The following is a 15,205-nucleotide window of genomic DNA, read 5'->3' on the forward strand; positions in this document are numbered from 1 at the left end:
TCCTCTCTCCTCCTCTCTCCTCTCGCCCCTCCCCTCCCCTCTCTCTCCTCCCTCTCAAAAATTCAATTGTTGTACATAAGAGGACTTTGATACAGCTTAAGTATGCAAGGATGTCTTTGATGGATGTAATTTATTGCAAGTGGATCATGAATGAGGACCTAATTTGCATAATCACATCACTGAGAATATACTAAGATTCCTTAGTGGTAAATGATGGGCATTTATTTAGTAAATGTAATTTACTTAATGTAATTTACTTGATAAGTTAGTTTAAGGTTAACATCCCTACGCATATATTATGATATTATGGATAACACTTGCATAAGTAATGATGGAATGTTGAAATGAAACCTTGCCAAAGATTAGGACTTTCACATATGAAATACATGCATAATGTGAGTTCTGAAACATGATCATTTGTATAATGTCATTTGTAATGCCATTTGTACATGATCATTTCAATAATCAATGAGACCAATTGAAAAAAAATTAAGCCTTTGAATATTTTCAAGTAAGTATGAGGTCTCCGAATTCTTATTTTAATGTTCTTAATAGTGCACGAGATGATTCAAACTCCATAGACATTTAAGACAGTATGTAAAATGGTGTGATTGATTCTAGTATTTCTTTTTATGTAAGGTCCAAGTGTCGTCATTTTGAGTGCAGCAGAAGATGAAGCCTTTATCGGGGCACTAGCAGAAGAGCTGGTGCATTTGGATTTTGGTTACAGTCTGTGCAAGAAGGACATTTTTTGTTACAAGGTAACAGGGACACCTAGTGATGACAATCACACACAGCTCACGTCCACACTGAACCTCGGCAGCGTGAAACTTGTCGTGCCTGTGATCAGCAGACACCTGCTCGGAGGCCAGTCTTCGCTCACAGTCACATTAGGACTTGAAACTGCTGTAAGGAATAATAAGCCTCGATACGTCATTTGGCTGGATCAGAACTCTGATGACTTTCGTGCCTTCGGTACATTGGTCATGCGGCAGTACCCAATGCTTGAGGCGCCAGCTAAGCAAGTCCAACGGAACAGCATTGACTGGGCAATGCCTGGCTGTGTAACTAGCAGATTAAAAGCCATCGCTCTCAATCTCCGGGATGCACTTTGTAGACAAACAGGTGACATACACAGTTGTTGACTTAAAAATTTATTTATTTATTTTTTTGCTCTGGTGCAGGTGGAAATTGGTTAACCTGACTTTGACTAGACTGACTAGACAAACTTTGCCTGCTTTATACTCGTACCAAAAAGTGTTTTAAGTGTTTTATCAAACAACACGTAGAAACTGTAAGGAAGAAACCATTTCAATTCTTTATTTAGCATTTTGTAGGTGGTAGTGACAGTACAAAAAGAGGTATTTTCAGCCCTGGTTTTCACATCTCAATAGACTATACAATTGACTGAATAGCCTACTGTAATTCATGTTATGTCCGCGATACCAAAAGTTCTGAGAAAAAAAGGAGGTTACCTGGTGTTCATGGGACTATATATTCATGGTAGCAGCAGCTGAAGGAAATAGAAAGTTGGCAATTTAGTAGCAGTAATGATAAGTTTGCAGCACAGAAATGATCACAAAGACTGTGAACAGCATTGTGAAAATAAATCAGGAATTACAGTTACGTAATTGCTTTGACCCATTTATCTATGAATGCCATGACCTCCTCTTCTCATGTAATAACGGAATAAAAAGGGCTTGATAAGATCTAGAGCTTTGTAGAGAATTCAAACACAAATTGTCACATCATAATATAATAATGTTATATCACGTTATAGTAATGTTATGTCACATTAAACTACGTCATGTCATGTTACGTTTGATACACGTTTACAGTTAAAGTCTTAGACATTAACTGACTGTTTGCCTTTACTCAAAGGTGAACTGAGGTTACAGTGTTTGCGGGCCTTAACCAACACTGGGGAGTTCCTAGCTGACAACATGAATCTAAAATCGCTTCTCAAGCGGCTGGAACATGAGAACCAGCTGAGGCCAGCTGATGTCAAGTCTATCAATGTAAGTTGTGGCCTATTTTTCTTATACAGAACCAACATTTCTAATTGCCAGACACGTACTTTCCATACTAATTATTTTCCTTGATACGCTATAGCATCATATACTTTGTGTAGCTTGGATATACTGGATGCTGTAGCTACTGAAACGTTTGTGTGAAATGAAATGGCATGATTATAGTAATTTACACTCAATACACAACATGGTAGACCACTTTGAATATTATATCCTATAAATCCATTATATCCTTGATCTCATATATCATACAGATATACGTAACAAAGTACATTGAACATTTGCTTCTCTTTACTTCTTACTCCTTAATTTAGCTATCTTGTAGCCAGTGCAAAGATAGAAAATATAACATAATAAATATAAAATTGCTGAAAATGATTTGTTTTAAGGCTGACTACTGATGTTCTTTTGCCCAATTAAAGGCGAACATGACACCAGGCCGCTGTTTAATAGACATGCTGCAGAAGAGGAAGCGGCAAGAGCCATACGACCAATTAGTGAACATCTTAGAAGAGGATGGCCAGGGCTTCCTAGTGAAGGAGATGGAGCATTGTGAGCAGTTGGCAGAGAAGGAATATGGCATTGACAGACATCAGGGGTCACAATATGGTCAACAGAGCAAACGAGTGGGACATGTGGCACAACAAAATAAAGGTACTGAAACAGGTTGAAGAGGTTGTTATGCCTGTGATGAGTTTCTTGATTTTTTGTGGGGTTTGAAACAGAACTTAAGAATTGAAAAAATGTAATGATTGAACTTTTTTTCCTTTTTAGAATTACAATGCTGCATATTCATCAAATACTGTACTTCATTTTCATTCTGTAGATGAGCTACAGATTGCCATGCTGTACAAAATTTTGAATGTTTCTGTAGGCTTCACCTGTACTGTTGATATATTCTTCTTCGTATATCACCAATTTTAACAAAATATCTACAGTGACTATAACTTTGACTTTAGACTAAGTCTTGATGATTGTCATTTCTAACGGTAACAATATGACTGTCATTTCTCAGGGTAAGGCCACACCAATTTAATTTGTTGTTTCTCGGATTTGCCTGCCCATTTTTTCCGATTTGCAAAACAAAAAAAGATTTTAGGTTTTGAATAAACTAAAAAATGGAAGACATATTTTGGCCCCAAATATGCAACAGTTAAAGAAAGTCCATTTTTTCCTAGTTGTTAAAGTTTTTCTATGTAACAATGCAACCTTGTTTCATTAAAAGTTCAAAATTTGTTGTTTTAATTATAAACCGGCCTGGTATGTTGACTTCAGGGCTTACATTGTAACATTTCTGGCTAGCTATCATAGGGGAACCTTGGCCTTTTTTTTAATCTTTTTTTTTTTCGTCCTGTCGCTTCATATTTTTTCTAAAAAAAATCTGAGAAACAACAAATTAAATTGGTGTCGCCTAACAAGCTTCAATAGATTAAAAGGGAACTTAGTCAGACAAAAATTAATATCATCTGGAAATGTGAACAGTTTATTTTGTACTTTCTTACAGATCCACATATCTTAACAAAGCAAAGAGATCAACCTGATTCCAATACAAATTTAGATGATGAACAAGCACAGTCAAAAATCATGAAGACGGTCTTCATTGGACAGGCAATGGCAGGAAAGACCAGTTTATGGCAAAGCCTTTCACGTCATCAACCATTTTTCCATATTCCTGTGATCGACAGAACTGTAGGTGTCCGCGTGGACAGTTTCGTCATCCATGACACTGAGAATAATTGTGTTGAAGCTTCAATATGGGACTTTGCAGGCCAATCTACATATCACTATGTGCAGAGGGTGTTGCTAACACCTCAGGCCCTTCACGTCCTCACTGTAGACATGTCAAGATACAAGTCAGAGGAGTTCCAGGAACAAATTGGAACATGGCTAACATCCATAACCTCCCATGTGACCAACCCAGCTATCCTTGTTGTAGGAACTAAGATGGACATGTTGGGAGACAAGGATGTAGAAGCGGCATGTTCCCTCATTGAGAGGGATATTCAAGTAGCCGAACATAGTACACAAACCAAGTTGAGGGAAGAGATTCTACTCTGTCAGATGGCTTTGGATGCGGCAGACAGTGGGAAAGATGTGCCAGAACTTTTCTATGGTCTTTCAAGTCAAGACATCTTGGCTAAGAAAGAATCCCTGGAAAAGTTGCTTGATGGACGACCCAAAAGTTTGTTAAATGTACAAGTTATTCCGGTCAGCAACAAAACCTATCAGGGTATTGAAACTCTGCGCACAAAGATGGCAGAAATGGTCAAGGACAAGAACTTGTTTCCTTCTGTCCAAGAGATGCCAACTTTGTGGAAGAAACTATCAGGACTAATCAAGGGCCGAGAATGCACACATCTTCAAGTCAAAGATTGTCAGTACCTTGGAGCATCTATTGGGATGAGGGAGTCAGATGTCTTGAAGGCACTCAACCATCTGCATATGACCGGACAGATCCTGTTCTACAGCCACATCAGAGGGATGGAAGATATGGTCTTCCCAGACCCAACCATCATCCTCACACTCTTCAAGCGGATCTTTAGGCATGACCTACCAGGATATCTGGACCGCATAGCTAAGTCTCTCTCTGAACATGCAAGAGTACAGTTTACTAAAGACGTGATGTTGTTCTTGAAAGAAGGCAGGGCAACCAAGAGTTTCCTAAAAAATGTGCTTGGAGATGACAATATACCTGTATTCTACAAACTACTTCCTCTCATGCAGCACTTCGGCTTGTGTTTTGGATCAGAAATATTCCCAACAGAGCTCCCTGCCGCCCAGCCTGACGAGATCGCGCACTGCTGGCCAGAAATTGTGGCATCAGGCGAAGAGGAGGTCTCTGTTAGTATAGTGTACAGCCAAGAGCCTCCTCTGGGTTTAAATGAAACAATGGTTTCCCGAATTCTGTCCATGGAACAGACCACGTGCCGCCTCCTTGCCAGAGACACTGTCATCATTCATACTGAAGAGAACTCGGAAGGAATCATGTACCGTCACTTTTCTACACATGAAGAAATACGGATCAGGGGAGAGTTGGAGAAGGCATGGCAACGGGCTCAAGTAGTAGTGAGGCTGATAGATGCCTGTCGGGATGAGTTTCCTGCATTGTACCTCAAAGGCAGTGTTGAAAGCAAACGAACAGCCAGGTCACTCACTATAGAGGCTGTGAGACAATGCAGGACAGGTGATCTGTTGAGAATGGCCATGGGACACTTCAAAGGGCTGCTGCCATCTGTGAGATCAATGGATGTCGTTGCCAAGAATTTCATCGGTAAGTACAACTAGAACTTTCATGCAAGAAACATCTATATAACTAAATGTGCTACTCAAACCAACCCCACATGTGCACAGTATCCCAAGCTGCCCAAAACGTTTGTATGCCATCTCTTTAAACAGTCGTGTCTTGGTCCATTGGAAGCTTTTGTGGCCACTAATCTGGTTGGTTTATTTTTAGTACATTTTTTAAATCCAGTGGACTGAGAAGATACATTTTTGTACTCTCTGCCCCCTTGAGATTTCAGTTTCAATTGCTATCTAGATACACTTTGAAATAAAATCCCACCTCTTGATTATCACATTTAAAATGGAATATTCCTGATCACAAAATGTTGTCATGCCATGGTACTTATTAGTCATTTCTTCCATTTATTTAAAATGAATAACGTTGAACTTAAAACTTGACATTTTTCTATTACCTTCCTTTCCCCAGACAACCGTCTGTACCAGGTCAGTAAGGCCCTTGGTGAGGGATGGATGCGGCTGTGCCAAGAGCTAGGACTGGACAGCTCTGTATTGGACAACACCCCAGTAGTTGGGCCTACCCAGGATGCCTTCCAGATGCTGAAGGTCTGGCGGACCAGGAATGACCATGGACCATTGCACCAGCTGCTGCTGCTGGGAAAAACTCTGCAGACTATCGGAAGGCTGGACCAGGTTGCAGTTGTACATGAAATTTACAAGGTGGGTGGATTGACTCAGGGTGAAGTCTAATCTTTGAATTCATTATATCTGAATCTGAAAAAAAAATTGCTATATTTTGTTTGAAATTTTTACTCACAACTCACGACTGCTCTGTGCAATGTGATTAATTCATATTGGGATTGATCACTAAAAGTCATTGTTGTTGAAATATTTCTCAAGTTAGTCCAGACCTGTAAAATTTGATATGCATTCTGTGTGGTATCTTTTTTTATAAGATCTATTTTGTCCGGCATGTAGGCATTAAATTAAACTAGACAATGTTAGGACATATTTGTTGATACATGTGACCATCTTTACTCATCTTAGATGTTTTGATATGTGCCTTGTTTATTAGGAATATTGGGATATCTTGAAAGTAACACCTGTCAGGCCTGGGATGACTGGAGGCACACACTGGTGAGTAGCTTACATCAAAATGATAATTAGATTCACTTTCAAATTAGTTTTTTTTTTCATCTGACTGTTTGTACCTTAACTTCTGGGTGTTATAACTTGTAGTAGAATTCGACAGTTTATTTTTGGGAACAATGTTAGGCTCCTGATATATCAGAGCTACTTGAAGATGCATTGAAAGTAGAAATGTAAACTTAATTTTTTTCAATTAATGTCAACTTCCTTCCAGGTAACCACTTTGCCAGAGTTGCATAGCACCAGTGATAAATAGTGACATTATAACAAGAATTCTTTATTTCCTTAGGTCCCTCAGCTTGCCAGGTGAAGGAAAGTACCTGTGCACCGAGACTGGGCTGGGCGTGGTGACTCCCTGTCCAATGCATGTGACCTACACACTTGCATCAGCAGAAAGCACCTCTAGGCTTCCCATCGCTAGATTCCCGTGGGAAAGCACAGTTGAACCTGTCATGCAACCTGCATGTATGTTGGAGAGGGACCTACGCAGAAATGGCCTGTGTGTGGTGTTTGCACCTGCAAACTTCACTCGTGTCTTTCAGCTCCATGTCTACATCATCTCCAACGACGTGCGAATAGTTAAGGTAAGTTAATCTTTTATCACACACATTGTTATGTCAACTTTACCAGCATATGGAGCAGCATAGGATACAATAATGGAACCAGCTTTTAAAGTCCACTGTGACAGTAAGAGAGTAAAATCATGACAAATTCTAAATGTTTTCGCTCAGAATCTAGAAAAAGCAAAATATGTGCAAAAATAGTTATACATGACGTGTAATAGTTTCATGTGTAGGCACATAATAACAGCCACAATAGCAACAATAAGAGTTATTAATAGCATTGTGTTATTGGTGTTATGACTGCAGCATCTTCAGGAGTTGGAGAGGGAAGAAGGCTACTCCAGCTGGGACCCAGAACCATGTGTGTTGAAAGTTGGGGAAAAGTATCATCTGAAGGTGACCGTCCGCAACGAAACAAACATCAATGTGCTGACACGACCTGAGGAGGTGAGGTTCATGATAGATTCCTTTCTGTGCATTATATTTTGAGTAGAAAGAAATTCCTTCTATTTAGTGTTGGCATTGCACAAACATTTCTATAAGATAAAATATCCTATTTTTTACCTTAAGTCTATGTACAGTTATGAATTCAAGAAAAATGTCTATCTATAATCCATATTCTGGCATCATGTGTCAGTTTATTAGAAATATCTCCTTTTTACAAATCTGTTTATTACATGTACTTTTACAGGGTATTCCCTTTGTCGACACCTTCCAGACTGGGATGTATTACAAGAAGTTCCGGGTGAACGTGAATGCAACAGAGCACAGAAAAGGGCAGAGGTCCAACCTTGAGTTTGACTTGCATCTTTCAACTGCTGACCACGAGACTGTATGCAACTTTAACCTTACCAAAGGTATCTTCTCATCTTACATGTAGATATTGCAAAAGTTAGAAAAGTTAACATCAAGCTTCCAAAATCTTATGTGTATTGTATAAACTAGAAACAAATAAAATGTGCACTAGTGACTTACCAACTGCATGTAAGTTCTTCATGCGCAGCATACAAAATTGAATTTCTTTATCACTGAACAGTTGCTTCTGGTCCAGGCAAGAGGTCACCACATGATGACCACAGAGGTTCTGGCCCACTTTCCACAACTGATGCTCTCAATATTGAGGAAAGTGAGGGGTAAGTAGTGTTAGTAAACATTTAAATTATACCTACATGTCCTTCAATTCATCTCAGTGAATCCTAAAGACCTGCTGCACAACTTCAACAAGTAGAAAGAAGCAATACAGCTACATGTGTTACTAAGTTGGTTCTAATGGATCTAGTTCAAAGATGCTGCACTTTGATCTTTGGTTTTGATAAGATCCCACATACTAGTACTTTATCAAAAGAAGGTTGAGTGACTATAACATTGATAAGAGGCAATCGGTTTCTTCATCAAACAAGGAAAAACAAGTCACTTGTTTCTTAATAATAATTGTTACCGTAATAACGGTGATTGTCACATTCAATTTGGTCAAGCTGAGTCAGACGTGCACCCCTGTTTGGGTGTTGTTTTTTTTTAATCTAATATTGAAATAATAATGTGCACTGAGAAATTTTTACCAGGTTTTTCTTTTAATCTATAGGCACTGTCAACAGTTAGATATTCAGCAACTTCAACAAGCAACAGCTCTGGTCCAAAAGAAGTACCCTGGGGTAAGCTTTGTTCCCAGCAGTAATAAAACAGATGAAGAACAGAGAAGAAAAAAGTTGCAAAACTACTGTGAACAATGGACCGCTGGGGTACAACACTTTGCTAGTGTCATTGACTACAGTATTGACTACGAGGAGTTCCCTACCATCACAGACAGGATGAGGTCTGTGTGTTTATTAGAGTTCCCCTCTGGAACAGCAACAGGCATTCTGATAGGCCCAAGGCACATCTTGACCGCCAATCATGTTTTAGAGTTATACATAGAACCCGACTACAGGGTTAACACAAACAGGAAGAGATATGTTGCAACCTTTTATTTCTCCTCCACAGAGAAACCCTCAATTCTCTACAACCCAACCAGGTGTATTTCGCGTAGTGCAACTACGGAGCTAGATTATGCCATACTTGAGCTTTGCTATGGGCCACCAGATGCAAAACCTTTGGGTCAGTTTGTGCAATCACTTGACACAAACAATGGGGTATTAATTGTTGTTGGTCATCCAGATGGTAAGAGGAAAAGGGTTGACTTCTGCCCTATTGTTGTTGTGGACAATAACTTGGAGCTTCATTTAAACAACACTTACGGAATTCCAGATGATCCTGATGGTATTCCCAGGCAGGTACCTGAAAGGGCTAACTATCATACTCATGTCATGTTTCGTGGATCATCAGGTTCATCAGGCTTTGACAAGAATGGAAATCTTGTCGTCATGCATACCGAGGGGTTTTCCCCCTATACAGGATGTCCAAGTATTGTTGAGCAAGGTGTGTTACTGACAAGAATTAGGGACCATGTAAAAATGACATCTGGACTTAATCAACAACAGTATGATGAAATCTTTCCACCCCAGGTTATGGATACTGCCTAAAGGCATTTCTGATACATTGTTGCTAAATTTTGGAAAGCTGCAGAGATCATACATAAGTAGTGCCTCCCATCTTTCAATAATTAGATGCTTTATGTTACTGAATTTAATTTCCTTTTCACAACTTGCCATCCAAAGGTGTACCTTCCATTTTTTCTGGAATGAAAATAACTGACAGTCATTATTGTATACAATGGCAATATGGGTTGCATAATTGATATAATTGTATACTGGTCACAAGAGTGTGTACATGTAATCATGTACAATGATCACAAGGGTTATATATAAGTATATAATCATTATGTTATGAAGAGTTATGTATAATTATATGATATATGTATGATTATTATGTATCAATTATGTATGATTACACAAGTCCCAAGAGTCTTGTTTACACTTTCTGCATATTTCTTACTCTCTGATACATGTACTACCAGTACATGTACGTATGCACTAGAACCCTAATTTCAAGCAGTTTTGGAGTTATTGGCTGTTGTTTCTTCCAGTCTATACAGTCTAGTAAGGCCACACCAATTTAATTTGTTGGTTCTCGGATTTTTTCAGAAAAAATATGAAGCGACAGGGCGAAAAAAAAATAAATAAAAACAGGTCTAGGCATCCTATTATAGGCTTAAATGCTACGGAATGAGCTATGAAGTCAACACAAAAGGCTGGGTTAAAATTTAAACATTGAATTTTGAACTTTTAATCAAACCACTGCAATGATAGATGGGAAAACTGTAACAACTAGGAAGAAAAGGACTTTCCTCAACTGTTGGGGGCAAAACATGAGCATTTTTCAGTTGATACAAGAACAGAATCAATTTTTTTTTTTTTTGCAAATCAGAAAAAAACGAAGAGGCGAATCCGAGAACCAACAAATTAAATTGGTGTGGCCTAAGGACTTTAAACAAAATTATATCAATGATAAATTGTAATCCATGTGTAAGAATCAGGAAATTTTAGGCCAAGTGTTATCAGCTTTTTACTGCCAACATCTAAGTGTGTTACAGCAACACAAAACCTGTTTTTGTAAGATTGTATTTTCTAAATAATCTGATGGTCTCATTTCCCCTTGACTATCGTTTATAGTTTGATTATGATTAGATCTGCTACAGAACGTGTAATTGTACAATTATTGTACATAATGGATTATCTTTTTGTGAAGATATCTGTAAATAAATGAAAGTAATTTAATTAAATCCTATGAGCTTTATAAATATTTGTTAACAGTAAATGTTGAAGTTTGGTTATGTACAGCAGACAATCTATTTATCTGAAATATTTGTATCGCTTGAGTCTACTCTTACCTCTTAATCGTTCTTCTGCTCAAAATTGTTGTCTAGGTAGTATGTGCAATTATTGTGGTCTATATAGTCTTTCTAATGATTCTGTACATTTTGTATTTTAACTTCCTAATGACTGCATTTTAACTTCATTATGTGCAATACTATAAAGTTTTGGATTTTAAAATAATGAAATGTACATTGATTCGCAATTCAGTAACTTGTATCAAGTTTACTGCGAATGATCAATAAATAATTCTTGAGTGTAATTTAGAAACTATGTCTCTCTCTCTCTTGGCCTGGCTTTGTTGTCAAAGATCAAAAATTATGTAATGAGCATAGAAATAGGGATATAATTTGGGGGGGGCATTTACAAGTACATGTAATTGCACACTGACATTAATGTATTATTAAGTAACTATTAGATTTGTCACTAATCAAATCGCGTAGCCAGTTGGATACTGGATGACATGTAATATTAATTGCATCTGATTGTTGGAACATTCATACCACCTGAATCTACATGTATATACAAGCCATGTATTTATTTATTATCTTCATTATTAAATGACATAGGAACTACTTTTTCTGCTGCTTACATGACTTAATGACTTCTTGGGCCTAGGAAAGAAATGTTGTGCTTCCTGTTCCAGTCTTTACAAAATTAGGGTTGGTACTGACGGTAGGTAGGAATTATCTTTTTCTTTCTTTTTTTTTTATTAGACTTTGGCAATATCCAATTTGTGATCAAACTTATACAACACAGTTTAACAAAGGAAAACATGAGCACACTTCTATTTGCAATGTCAATGTTGGAAAACCGTTTTATCACTAAGTGTCAAATCATGGAGCTAGAAAAGGTTGATCAGCTTGAAAAATGTATGTCCATTGCAGGGTTCCACACAAAAAAGTCTAGGGTCAGCAGTGTTTTCTATAGGTAGGGCCGGTCGGGAAACAAGAAACACAACTTTTTTTTCCCTAGGCCTTGTACCAAGGAGGTTAACTTGTACATTCTACAAACTGAACACTAGTATATTGTCACTGCTAGCCTGTAGGCTACACACCAAACTGACCAAACACAACAACTTTTCTTACTGGCACCTGTCTTCAGGACTCAAACAGTTCTTTATGCACTGTTGACATGTGTCTCTTAAGTCCTCTGGTTCCCTGATAGTGTTTTCTACATATGGTACATGTCTTCAAAAGCTCGTGGGAATTCTGATGTCTTCTTAATGACCCTGCCCACTTGAACGATGCGGGGCACTTTGCACACTTGTAAACCTTGGCTTCGTCACCCATGTGAATTTTCCTGTGATCTTTCAAACTGCGCGGTGACTCCAACACCTTTCCACAGACCTCACATGTATATTCTTTAAATGGGAGGTGAGCTTTGCGTCTGTGGTGGTAGAGTAAGGTTTTAGTGCGGAATTTCAGATCACAGTCCTTACAAGTGTGCTCATCGGAAACGTGAACGTACCGGTGCATCATGTACCCGGCGTACGATCGGAATGTTTTGTCGCAGTAAGAACACTGCAGTACTTTGTTATCGTGGGTGAAGTCTGTGTGTATTTTGAGTAAACCCTTTTCTGGGAATGTCTTGGAGCAAGTAGAGCACGTGAACTTTCTACTGTGTCTTTCGCGATGCCTCCTGTAGGTGGATTTTGGAACATCTTTTCTGCATATTTCACATGAAATGTACTTTTCTGTAAAAAGAAAAAAAAGTTATTAGTAACTTTTGTAAACACAATCCTGGTAATTTTTTTTCAATATGCCACACCAATTTAATTTGTTGGTTCTCGGATTCGCCTCTTCTTTTTTTTCTGATTTACAAAAAAAAAAAAAAATTCTGGTTCTGAATCAACTAAGAAATGCTCATATTTTACCCCCAATAGTTAAGGGAAGTTTTTTTTTCCCTAGTTGTTACAGTTTTTTCCATCTATCAATGCAGTGGTTTGATTAAAAGTTCAAAATTCATTGTTTAAATATTGACCCAGCCTTTTGTGTTGACTTCATGGCTCCTATCATAGCATTTGGGGCTATAATAGGATGCCTAGACCTGTTTTTCTTTTTTTTCGCCCTGTCGCTTCATATTTTTCTTAAAAAATCCGAGAACCAACAAATTAAATTAGTGTGGTCTTATCATAAAGATTCCATGACAGTTTTTATGTCTGGCACATTTGCAATTTCTAGCCAGTGTAACTCTTGGCTTAGCAGTATCAGCTTCTGATGCCTGTGGATAAATATACATTATCATATAGCCAGTAGCCGTCGACCAATCAGAGGGCTCCATTTCCCATGAGTTATCAGGCCATAACCTAAAAAGTGGGCGATTATTCAGATAACCACCCACTTTTTGGACCTGACCAGGGATTATCTCACCATATACACCTCGGGTCGGCATTAACCCTTTATTAATTGATTGTTTTGACTTAAAACAAAGGAACAAACCTGTTTCGGAGTGACGTTTTTCATGCAGGATCAAGTTCTTCTGCCAGTGAGTTGTGAAGTCACAGTGCCTGCAAAATACACATCATATGCAATTATGGATTACCACAGTGCCCATTGCAAATATGAAGAAAACTAGAGAAGTAACATTTGCAAAGCAAATGCATAATGTTTACCTTCAGACATGGTCTGCCCTGTAAATTTTTACTCAAACGCATTCACATACATTCACTACTAGTATATTGTGACAGGAGCAGAGCAGACCATGAAATTGCAACATTATGTAACCCATCACCAGTCACCATGGTGACAGACGTCGACAAATCATGTCATTGGTCAGGTCATAGGTCACTGTTTGGAGAAGAAGAAGAGGAAAAAACTGAGCAAAAACAATATGTTTTCCTTTGGTAAAACTATGGACTATCTATATGTTTCTTTCAAACCCTAATACATCTACTAGTACAAGTGTACATTGTGTAAAAGGCATCATTACAATTTTACATTGCTATAAAATAAAGTTTTAAATACCAAAAAAATCTAAGATGAATATAATTAGTAAAATGCCAAAAGCATACCTGCATTTATGTGTCCTTTGGTGCCCTACCGATAACTGATGTTGGTGCACTTCTTCCTCAGTTTCTGCCACAAACTCACAGTTATTACACCTGTACTCCACCTTCCCATGGGTCTCCAACATGTGGGAATCCAGACCTTCCTTCTTCTGATCCGAGTAACCACACATGTGACACTTTAAGAGATTTTCAAGCTGCTGCTTCTTTGCTTTTGATGCCTTTACTATCTTAGTCTTGCTTTTCTTTCCCTTTCCTTCTAATTCATTGTCTTCATAGCAAGTGTCATCCCTTAGTTTTGTCTTCTGATGACATCTGACATTTTTGACACGTGAACTTCTTTTCAAGTTCTCTTGATTTGCTGTTTTCTTCCCTTCCATATTACTTTGACTTGGGTAAGGGTGTTCTTCAACTACTTCACATTCCATGATTAGGCCAATAGCATCCTCCTCATCTTTTGTCTCTGAAATGTCTGTGTCGTTGCCTTGATTTGCTGTGTTCTTCTCTTCCAGGCTTTGACTGGAAAAACTTTTCGGTTCATCATAGTTGATAACATCTTCACTGACAGTGTCATCCTCCTCATCTTCACAGACAGAGGCCATGTCTATTGTCACTTTGTTGCGCCCTCCTATGTCTTCCTCGGGGCTGGTTTTCTGATGTCTTTTTCCGGACGTATCGGTCAACAGCGTGCTCATCATCTGCTGAAACTGTTGTCCATCAGACTCAGAGTCTCCCATCCTTTCGCCTGATGTACTGGTATCAACTGTCTCCTCACAACTGCCCCCCTCCCCCTTCCCTTCCTCCACATCATTTTGCAGCTGTTTCACTCTCTGTCTATCTGTAAGGTCAACTGAGGCATGTGATACAGCTGCAGCTGTATCAGGTGCAGCTGTATCACACGTGTCCTCTTCACACCTGGTCTGCAGGTGCTGGACAAACTTCTCCACACTGCCAGCCTGGAAGCAGCACCTGGAGCAGGTGATGTTGATGACAGGTGTTTTCAGGTGTCCGTACAGGTGCAGGGCGCAGAGTAAGTCGGTCAGCGTCTGCAGGACGTCCGAACAAGGGTGGCAGGTGGTCTCACCCAGCAGTTCCTGTTGTACATGATCCACTAACCAGTGTCTGTACACACGTGTGTTACAGTGAGAACACACCACACTCTCGGCTACGTCCATCCTAACACAGGAACGGCTGCACTCTCCGCTCTTCACAAACTACAAGTTCTGGAAGTTGGTGTTAAACGTTGCCAGACAGAAATCAGCCCTACAGAAACATGAGATAATCACATATTAAGTAACATAGATATGATTTTCATTTTGATGTGCTTCTCAACATTTTTACTTAAATAAAGCCAGATTTTAACACAAAAGGGGGGGGGGCTACCTGCCCTTTTCCGTAGAGTGTAAT

General features: G+C 38.8%; 2 protein-coding genes across 2 annotated transcripts in view; one reads left to right on the forward strand and one right to left on the reverse strand.

The window, feature by feature from the left end:
• The window catches only part of LOC109479406, a 9,774-nt gene extending 1,655 nt beyond the window's left edge, over positions 1–8,119 (forward strand). The window contains exons 2-11 of the mRNA XM_019781374.1: positions 640–1,125; positions 1,882–2,018; positions 2,453–2,684; positions 3,535–5,301; positions 5,740–5,990; positions 6,346–6,407; positions 6,709–7,003; positions 7,289–7,429; positions 7,674–7,839; positions 8,019–8,119. Coding sequence (XP_019636933.1) covers positions 640–1,125; positions 1,882–2,018; positions 2,453–2,684; positions 3,535–5,301; positions 5,740–5,990; positions 6,346–6,407; positions 6,709–7,003; positions 7,289–7,429; positions 7,674–7,839; positions 8,019–8,119 — 3,638 coding nt within the window. The remainder of the gene's footprint in view (positions 1–639; positions 1,126–1,881; positions 2,019–2,452; positions 2,685–3,534; positions 5,302–5,739; positions 5,991–6,345; positions 6,408–6,708; positions 7,004–7,288; positions 7,430–7,673; positions 7,840–8,018) is intronic.
• Positions 8,120–11,680: 3,561 nt separating this feature from the next.
• On the reverse strand, positions 11,681–13,947 carry LOC109479749 (zinc finger protein 879-like). Its single transcript, XM_019781741.1, has 3 exons — positions 13,805–13,947; positions 13,233–13,300; positions 11,681–12,487 (listed from the first exon to the last, which is right to left on the reverse strand). Exons 1-3 carry the CDS (start codon positions 13,924–13,926, stop codon positions 11,892–11,894), a joined length of 786 nt encoding a protein of 261 aa, XP_019637300.1. The 5' UTR covers positions 13,927–13,947; the 3' UTR covers positions 11,681–11,891.
• Positions 13,948–15,205: the final 1,258 nt, after the last annotated feature.

This window comes from Branchiostoma belcheri, unplaced genomic scaffold, assembly GCF_001625305.1.
Source record: "Branchiostoma belcheri isolate BF01 breed outbred unplaced genomic scaffold, Haploidv18h27 scaffold107, whole genome shotgun sequence".
NCBI classification, from domain to species: Eukaryota; Metazoa; Chordata; class Leptocardii; order Amphioxiformes; family Branchiostomatidae; genus Branchiostoma; species Branchiostoma belcheri.

Bases quoted from the DNA above. Each gene is read 5' to 3' on its own strand.
- LOC109479749 (XM_019781741.1), bottom strand. From the start codon at position 13,926: ATGTTGGAGACCCATGGGAAGGTGGAGTACAGGTGTAATAACTGTGAG. The intron at 13,301-13,804 runs GTATGCTTTTGG...TGTATTTTGCAG, and splicing joins CAAAGGACACATAAATGCAG to GCACTGTGACTTCACAACTC. The intron at 12,488-13,232 runs GTTTGTTCCTTT...TTCTTTTTACAG, and splicing joins AAAACGTCACTCCGAAACAG to AAAAGTACATTTCATGTGAA.